The sequence below is a fragment of the Channa argus genome, chromosome 15, assembly GCF_033026475.1.
Source record: "Channa argus isolate prfri chromosome 15, Channa argus male v1.0, whole genome shotgun sequence".
NCBI classification, from domain to species: domain Eukaryota; kingdom Metazoa; phylum Chordata; class Actinopteri; order Anabantiformes; family Channidae; genus Channa; species Channa argus.
Window position 1 is genome coordinate 587,501 of NC_090211.1, and position 9,102 is coordinate 596,602.

Here is a 9,102-nt window from a genome sequence, read left to right on the forward strand (position 1 = left end):
CTGTACAGTGCCTTGACATGACTTTGTTGTGAATTGGTACTATATAAATAAAGTTGATTAGAAGTAAACTGAACTAACTAGAATCAAGCAGCAGAGGCAGCTATATGAAAAATGAAGACAGATGTTTGATAGACTGCACATGGCAAGACTGGCAGAAAGATAATGCAGCACAAACTGGCTTATTTAAATGAAGGAGCGCACTGGTGTGTGCTGAATAAGAATAAACAACAATTTAGAGTTTGTGTTTTCAAATGTTGATGATCAATCTGTTCATCAATCAGCACAGGCCTAGTTAATGAGATGCAGGTTCTTGTTATGACTGACAGACATGAGCTTCAGCCCTGACTTTGGCCTTCTCTGAATGGTTAGAAGCAATGCTAGCTCAAAATACAGAAAAGGAATATCTGCACTACTGTCAGGCAGTTTGATGAGTCACAGGAGCCTTTCACACCACCTCTCCATATTAAGCTTTAGTTTGCAATATATTTCAGCTTCTGCAAAGGTTGTATGAATTAAAATTCCTTTGCAATAAAAATAATTGTAAAATATTTGTGCATTTAGTGTTAATAATTGTCTTTGTGGGTGTTGGTTTTTATAGTGTTTAAGAATGTGTGACTGTGCTGACAGCAGCATAAGGAGCAGCTGACTCAAGCTAATCAATGTTTTAGCATTGGAAATCAAGTTGTCCTATCTTTAAATATGTTCACTTTTGAATTAAAAAGTTTGTGCTTACTCACAAATGCAAAGATTTATTACGGAGGAAAAAGGAGAATTCACCTCATAGCTGTATTCTGTGTGTGAACACTTCTTCAGGCTGACAAAATCTGGTCGTAAAGCAGGCCCTGTATGTACTCAGACAACCTAAACTAATCCAGGTATGATTAACAGATTAAAAGGTGGGCTATGTAGAGACCAAACACCTCAGCTCTGTTCTCAACTACATTCACTGTAGGACAAGTGATAAAACACGAGGTAATCATATGAGAAATAATCTCAATGGAAAAAATTATTCAGGACTACTTGAGAGTGACTAACTTTGTAACTTATAAACTGGCAACCTTTTCACAAAGGCCCCAGAAGTAAAACAAAAAAGCAGAGACGTACTGTTTGTGCCATAATTGTAATCAAACTACAAAACAAGGTTAAAGCTGAAAGAAAAAGAACGCTGGCTTTAGTAGCAACTAAAATGTTAAACTCTTCATAAGGGATGAGTGAATTCCAGGATATTCACTCAGTGCTCCTTCAAAATTATACTTCAGATGTCTGCTAAAGAAGTATCACTGTAAATGGTCTGTAATATAGCATCGTTATCAAAAGCAAACTAAATGGAACAGTATGTCCCAAGTAATTTTGGTTAATTTTAAGCAATTTCTGTAATTGACAACATGATAATGAACAATATGGAACAACCTAACACTTAACAACTGGGGCGACTGTGGCGCAGGAAGGTAGAGCGGTTGTCCCCCAATCTCACAGTTGTTGGTTCAATCCCCACCTCCTCCAGTCACACGTCGAAGTGTCCTTGAGCAAGACACTGAAACCCAACTTGAGTGGCCTTGAGTGTGTATGTGTGATTGTGAGTGTACATGGGTGAATAAGAAGCAGTGTAAAGTGCTTTGAGTGCCAATAGGTAGAAAAGCACTATATAAGTGCAGTATAAGTAATTTAACAATACAATGGAGAAACACAGATGTAAATGAATATATATATATATATATATATATATATATATATATATTTGCATGCTGAAAAGATTCCCAATGGGCTACAGTCACACTATCAACACTCAGCCAATCAGACAAATATCGATCGGACAAATACTGATTACTGTTTCAACTGGAAACTGTAACAGAATTAGTTTAGCTTTAGATCAGCATGTTTGCCTGAATGACGAGCCATATTTTAAAAAAATCTTGTACGTAGTGACATAAATAAAACTCCAATTTCCTGGCATCAATCCTGTTGAAGCTGTTGGAACCACAGTATCACCATTACTCATTACTACAGCAGTGTCACAGTTTTATGTTTCTCAAACACTGGTTCCACTGGCTTTCAAAGAGCACATAAAGCTCCCAAAAGCAAAGTGTCCTTTCCATTTGTCATCAAGTTTTGACATGGAATTAACATTGTTTATACAAAGAATAGCTTAATTGCTTATATCTGGCTTGGTTTTTGTTTTGTTTTTTTAAAATATTGAATATTGTTAACTTGCAGTTTTATCATAATATTTTAATCTTTTCACTGCCGTAAAAAGTAGACAATTCATTTTCCCATCTACATATTTTTCAGTACAATAGAATACATTTGAAGACAACCTTGAATTCATAACAATCCGTCGTTTGATGCATTCTCAAGTCTTCTAAAACCAATTCTAGAGTATTTTCCAAGAAACGAGATGTAAACTTTGAGGCACATTTACACAGTTTTGCCTTCCAATCTTACTTTTATTTTTAGTCTTGGCACTAAACTCCCACCGATTAAACGTTAAAATTTAAACGTTTCAAATTTGTGCTGCAAGACATGTTTGGGGGCGATGCTCTTGGTTCACCGCGCTGAAACTTGGTGGAGAGTTTTTGCTCAAGGCTCCACAAAGAGTTGCCTTGTGCTTTGCTTTAATTTTAGCACCACAGCACAGGCGACCAGCAGCGCGACAGTTTCTTTTCAGCGGGACGTGCCACAAAATAAAAGCTGCGGAGGAGCGGAGCTGCTTTGATGCTGCGTCCCCCCGTAGTGGGGGAGAAAGCAGCGGGGACCCGGCTATTGTTCCAATGAGAACAAAGATGAATGCATATGGAATGAGGGCCCGATCCCGCTACGCCACGCAAAAAACACCAAGAGCGCCTTTCACCAAAAGAGTAAAACGCTTTATAGGTTTAGGTTCACAGGTCTAGGTTGGAACTGGCTTCGGGCTAAATTCAGACTTAACGTTAAACAACGCTCGCCGCATGGACCGCGGCGCACAGCGGCGGGTCAAGAGTGTTGCCCTCTGCTCCTGGCTACACAACATTTGCGAAGAGCTAGCTAATCACACGCTAAACAGCAACACTGACCGGGTCTCTCTTGGGCAGCAAGCACAAGAAGTTCAGAATAAAACGCCAGCGGCATGTTTATTTGTCTGAATAAACGTGAACATTAGTGAAACGTTAAGGGCAAAAGACGTTCGATCCGTGTGGCTCTGAGACACGTTAAGCCAACCCTGCTGAAGCCCGGCTAGTGGCATTGTTTAACTAGCATAAAACTACCTAAGGTTATTACTTCGCTGCCCTGCTTACTAATGTGACTGGCTAACCTACGTTTAATGCGCTGCGCTCCAAAGCCGTCAACTTGTGTTGGAGCAGAATGGCTAAAGTTAATAAACCGTATTAATAGACACAGGTCAACGGGAAAATGTGTGTTTTAAGGGCTCCCTCGTGACAAGCAGGGGGGGGGAGGCAATGTAGTTTCTCAAGATGCGTTAGCTTCTTGGTGGCTAACCCTACGCATGGCAAGCTTAGCCGAACAAGCGCTAGCACTGCATAGCATTAGCACTGGTAGTTTAAACACAGGCCGACCATCCGAGGGGGAACTGCGGAAAAGGTTAACTTACCATTGGAGAGATTGATGAGGGCAGCATCTTGTGTGGTTTTAACTTCTAACCGCAGGGGCTGCTGCTCTGAGTGTCGCTGTATGTCTCCATTCGCGTCTCCAATGGAGAGGAGACGCACGCCGGGATACACTGAGACCGCCATCTTCGATCTGGGAGTCAGGTTGGTGGCGCTCACATCCAGCCACACACTTCTCTCTTACTGGAGACAGACGGGGCATCAAAGTTAAGCTGCGCCAACAGCGCCACCTGCGCTCACAACTTCACTCACCCTAGGAGCTCTCAGATGTGTTTATTTTACAAATGTCACATATCATTCTCTTTTCTTCCATTCTAATGCTATGATTACGCCAGATTTCATTCACCCCCATTAATTAGGGTGTAGGCCGACGTCATAGCATTAAGTAGACTGTCCAAAAATCGGTAGCCTAGCTTGTGTGACAAATACATATCATGAGTCAATATTAATTAGAATCTTAGCGTAGCCTATAACAAATCTTAAATAATTAAAAAATATATAGTATATTCTCACTTTTTTTGTTCTGTCAAAATTCAGCTAATAATTGTAATTGTGTATTTTTAGTTATTGTATCCCAAACATATCAACCTAGGATGTTGCCTTACAGTACATGGCAGGTTCAGCTTGCTAGTTAACGTATATGTGCAGTTTTGTCTCTTTCAGGTCATGCAAACACATTTATTTAGTGTGCTGCTATTGTGTCACGTCACTGAAACCATTGAAAAAGAAGCAGTTTCACTTCATGAGCCTTTTGTTGTTGTTTTTTGTACCAGAAACTCTTTTAATTTTATAATACATTTTACTTAGTTCCTATAGATTTTTATAAAATAAAATCAGTTCCCTCTTTGGTATCAGTAAATCAGTTACTATTTGCTAAAAAAATTAAGATGCAAAATTAGTGCATGATACAGCTTCAGTCACATTACAAAAACAGTAGCTTGGCAACTTTTAAAGGGGAATAAAAACAGTGCACATACTGTTTTTTTAAATAGGTAAAAAATAAGAGAGGTTTCCCAACTAAGTAAACTAGATCACTTACACATCAACTTACAAAAGATTCAAGATTTGAACAACTTTATTAACCTCGGGGGGGAATTGTTTTGCCCTGCTACAGCTGCTGTCTGGTCGTAAATAACAGAAAATGAAGATCCATACCAAGAATAATACAGATATCTTTAACCTCTGCAACTACAAGAAAAAGCTATCTAAGGATTAAAATATAAAGTGTTAAATAAAGAGAAGTGGAATGGACAAATGTGAAAAATAAAAAACATCATGATGATGGTCAGAAAGTTGGGTTAATGGATATGATAGTAAGAAGTGGGTCAATCAACAGATTATTATGTGTCCTTACTGTCTCTTTTCCCTACCAAACATTTGTTTTGTTACATAAACTAAAATTCATTCCCTTTATAAACTGGGGTCGTAAAAACAAAACTGGTGTTAAGGATTGTTGTGTGAACTTACCACAACATATCCTGAAACCTGTCAAAAGCAAAACATTAACAGGAGCTTGTTTTAAAACAGAGAGACATCAGAGTGCAATGTAATAGTACGTTTTTAACTCTGAAAGTGGCAGCATCTTCAGTGCAAATGTGTGCGTGTGCATATCTTTATTTCCTTGTGTGGACAAATGCTTTCTAAATACCATTGTTGTGGGGACGTTTTGCCAAGTCTATACCACTTCACAGCGGTTTTTAGGGACAAGACTAGGTTTTAGGGTGATGGGTAATGGGCTAGGAAAGCATTATTCAAATAAGTTTAGTCATACATCCTTGTGTGTGTTTGTGTGTGCTTCTGTGTGTATGTTCATGGCTTCTTCATCTTCATAGGCAGCAAGGCAGGTGACACAAATTCATATTAGACTGATCAGGCACCAGTTTGAGTGTGTTGCTACAGTCCTACGACAAAAGGCAAAACAAGAAATACATTTTGTCTGAAGAAATGTGGCTTGTCCTCTTAAAGACAGTGTCTTCGTTGTTCAGCAGCTAAAGTTAAAAAAAAAAAAAAAAAAAGCATTAGAAGAACAGAAAGAAACTGGTAACTTCAGGCAAAAAAAGAGACAAAAAAAAAACCACTCACAACTCAGAGGAGGGCACATGACTTGGGAGGCCTGAAAGGGTTATCACTGGAGGGCACTCCGGTGAGGAGAGGGTCTTTGTGGGCATTTTGCAAACAGAAGGTCTTTAGTTCTGCAGCAGCTTGAGAAACCTGTATAGTATTTAATATAATGAAAGATTTGGTTAAAGCTGTATTTTTATATCTTTTTTCCTGAACAAAAATATAAATGCACGACAAGTTTTACAACTGTAGAGGCGATTTTACTCGTATCTGATGGTCCAATAATTATCCACTCCAGAGATCGTTGTATAATGAACATTGAACATTTATTATATACGTTTATCAATTCCATCAAACAAGCTTTTCAAAGTGGTTCCTAAATCCACAGAACACGTTTCATATATCTAATACACAGAACATGATAAGAAACCGTGTGCCTCCACAGCTACACACTGAACCTTTTACTTCTACCTTGTTGCAGTCCCCAGTACTTTGAAGCCAGTTCCTTTTTGCTCCATTTACAGACATGTTTCTTTTGTTGTCCACGTCTATTCTTTTCAATAGCTGAGCTGAACTGCCTCTCGTAACAAACCATTGTTATGCATTGTTTCCTTGAAACCTGGTTAAACAAACTTAAAAGATAAACTACATAGGCAAACTATAAGGCAAACATCAAAGCCAGTAGATGTCATTAATGACATCATCAGTACACTTATACATATTTCTTAATCTAATTAACCTTACAATACGCAACATAAACAAAAACAGAGGAAACCATGGTTGGCTCATACAATAACTCTTAGTTATAGTTGTGTTGTATGAACGTTTGACAGCAAAACAAGAAAATTAAGGAACATATATTTAAAGGTACGCTCCTTCATTCATTGAAGTGCACAAATTCTCAATTTATTCCTTCCTAGTAGCTTATATTATAACACCAGCAATTAGCTGGAAGGAATCTTGGGTGTACTATTGGCAGGCTATAACAAAATCAGGGTTATGGTAAAAGGTCACCTAACTTTAGCAGAAAGCCTGCATTTTAAACTATGGTCATGTAGGTAAAAAGAGGAGTGATCATGAGGTGGTTGGGGACAATATACAGTATTCTTAAGAATGATACTGTCAAGTTGCAATTTGGAATGTGTACAATGCCAGGGGCCTCAAAAAGCTTCAGGACAACAGGTATTTGTTACTGAAATATCTCTAATTGCTGTAGTGAGAATGCAGTAACTTTATTCATTAGTCATTAGTCAAGCACTGCTTAGACACTTGTGCAGTTTAATTTAATGTTTGCTCTCCCAAATGAGACTTGCATATTTTGATCTATTGTAGCAATAATGCTTTAGACAACGCTATGCTCAACTGTAACAAAGGAGTGAACATGCAGGCAGCATCTGGAATGTATTGGTCAACATGTACCGTTAGCAGGTCAATAACTCAAAGTCTTGCAAAACTAAGAACTATCATATAAAGCGTTTTTTGAAAGTCTGTGAACCCTTAGAATTTTTGCATAAATATAAAACAAAATGTCATAACATCAGTGCGGTCCTAACTTATAAGGTATTAAAAGGTATTGTTAGGGTTTATATCAATGCCATTATTAATACTAAGGTAACAGAATTTGGGTTTTACACAATTTTTACACAAAGAAGAGGCTTGTGCTATTCAGTGCATTATATCATTGTCAAAGTCACCTCATCCAGCTTTAAGGCCGTTTCAATTTTGTCAAGGCCAGCAGTGAAATAGATTTCAACAGGCTACAGTAGGTGCCATAATATAAAAATGTGACAAGTTGTTGTTTTACACATGCCGTTGCCTCTTTCAGTGTTCACTTAAAAAAATTAATTAATTAATGCAAACGTCTGTGGACTGAGAGAAGTTCTTCATTGACTTACATCTGGTAACTTCCCCCCCCCCAACAGCTTATCACTGGGCTGGTTAAACACACACACAGGCTTCTGTTCTAAAATAAGTAGCCACTCAAGAATAAAATCAGTCATACAGCAGCACAATCAACAAAGCTATGACTGTGTAGCTGAGAGAGACCAGTGCTCAGCAGGAAAGCAGGCTGCACTCTGGCTTCTCACTAAATCTAACAGCAATTTAAAACATATATTCTTTAGGTTGAGGGTATTATAAGGGGGATGGTTGATGGTTGAGGTTTTTATGTTAAATGGAAGACAGTTACAATAGTTTGTTGTAACAAAGTTTCTATGACTTTTGAGTACGTTTTAATACAAGTTAGTTATTTTGCCCTGTCACGTTGGTACAGTTAAATCCTACTCAATAGGCTATTTTGGACTATTAAACTTTTATTTTCTTGTAATAAAGAAATACAATTCCCATTAACCATGTTTATGAGGCTAAATAGACTATATAGTTCCATTGTCATTGAGTCCACTGCCAGGTTAGAAACAGGAAACCTTTTATCAACACTTTTATCAACACCACTAGTTGGTTGCTGCACGAGCCACTCAACGCCACAAATCACCTCGCGCCTCATCTCACGTTTGATGTAAAGTTAATGGAGGTGTTGAGAAGGACCTACGTACCTTGATCCGCCGGACACTGGCCTCTAGACGCAGTTGTTTTACTGCTTTCTGGGCGATGACTAAACTGCTGCTGGTGGCGCTGTTGTTTGACATGACTGAGTCCAAACCAAGTAGAATGCGACCAAGTGATTTGCGCTAGTTAGTTCTGTTGCTGGCTGTTATAAACCACATCTTCCGGCCAAGGACTTTCAAAAGAAAAAGCCTATGCACTTACTCCTCCTCCCGGGTCCTTTTCCTCCTCTTTCCTCATCGAGTGGTGGTGGTAATAAGAATAAATATTACTATTAATATTATTTATATTATAAAATCATAAATAGCAACAGCAGTGACATTTTATAATTAAAGTCAAATATCCTGTTATTTGACTTTAATTATAACTTTTACTATGAAGCTCAATAAATGTTCAGTACTATTTATACACTGGTTGCTACAGCCATCTATATATCTAGATATATATCTATATATATTTCTATATATAGTTATATATAGATATATATAGACATTGTCCTTTCGCTTATCCCGTTGAGCGTCGCCACAGCGGATCATTGTTCGCATGTTGAATTTGGCACAGTTCTAACGCCGGATGCGCTTCCTGAAGGAACCCAATTTGTACCGGGCTTGGACACTGGGCTGTTGGGGATTCACCGGGACTGGCGATTGAACCACTGACCCTGAACCACTGTCGTCCGTGGACGACTGCTTTTCCCACAGAGCTACAGCCATCTTTATATAAATCTTTTGAAAATAAATAATAACTAAATCTTTAAACAACTGTTTAAAGAAGCATTTTGTACAGCTGCATGTGTTCAAATATAAAACAAAAACAAGTAGACAAAAAACGAATAAAATTAAATTAATTGAAATACCTACATTTACAAAAACTTAAT

General features: G+C 38.1%; 2 protein-coding genes across 4 annotated transcripts in view; both read right to left on the reverse strand.

Moving 5' to 3' along the window:
- Positions 1 to 3,827, reverse strand: part of carm1 (coactivator-associated arginine methyltransferase 1) — a 26,700-nt gene extending 22,873 nt beyond the window's left edge. The window contains exon 1 of one of the 3 annotated variants that reach the window (XM_067476146.1): positions 3,587 to 3,827. In XM_067476146.1, the coding sequence (XP_067332247.1) occupies positions 3,587 to 3,728 (142 nt within the window). In that variant the 5' untranslated portion in view covers positions 3,729 to 3,827. The remainder of the gene's footprint in view (positions 1 to 3,586) is intronic. The other 2 variants (XM_067476148.1, XM_067476147.1) reach the window with 2 other exon arrangements.
- An 832-nt stretch (positions 3,828 to 4,659) lies between these two features.
- LOC137099389 (guanine nucleotide-binding protein G(I)/G(S)/G(O) subunit gamma-5-like) lies at positions 4,660 to 8,392 on the reverse strand. The gene is made up of 3 exons (XM_067476151.1): positions 8,216 to 8,392; positions 5,685 to 5,813; positions 4,660 to 5,590 (listed from the first exon to the last, which is right to left on the reverse strand). Exons 1-2 carry the CDS (start codon positions 8,306 to 8,308, stop codon positions 5,688 to 5,690), a joined length of 219 nt encoding a protein of 72 aa, XP_067332252.1. The 5' UTR covers positions 8,309 to 8,392; the 3' UTR covers positions 4,660 to 5,590; positions 5,685 to 5,687.
- Between the last annotated feature and the right edge of the window lie 710 nt (positions 8,393 to 9,102).

Excerpts from the sequence above, each read along its gene's own strand:
- LOC137099389 (XM_067476151.1), bottom strand. The coding sequence starts at position 8,308 with ATGTCAAACAACAGCGCCACCAGCAGCAGTTTAGTCATCGCCCAGAAA. Across the intron at positions 5,814-8,215 it reads CCAGTGTCCGGCGGATCAAG|GTTTCTCAAGCTGCTGCAGA; the intron begins GTACGTAGGTCC and ends AATACTATACAG.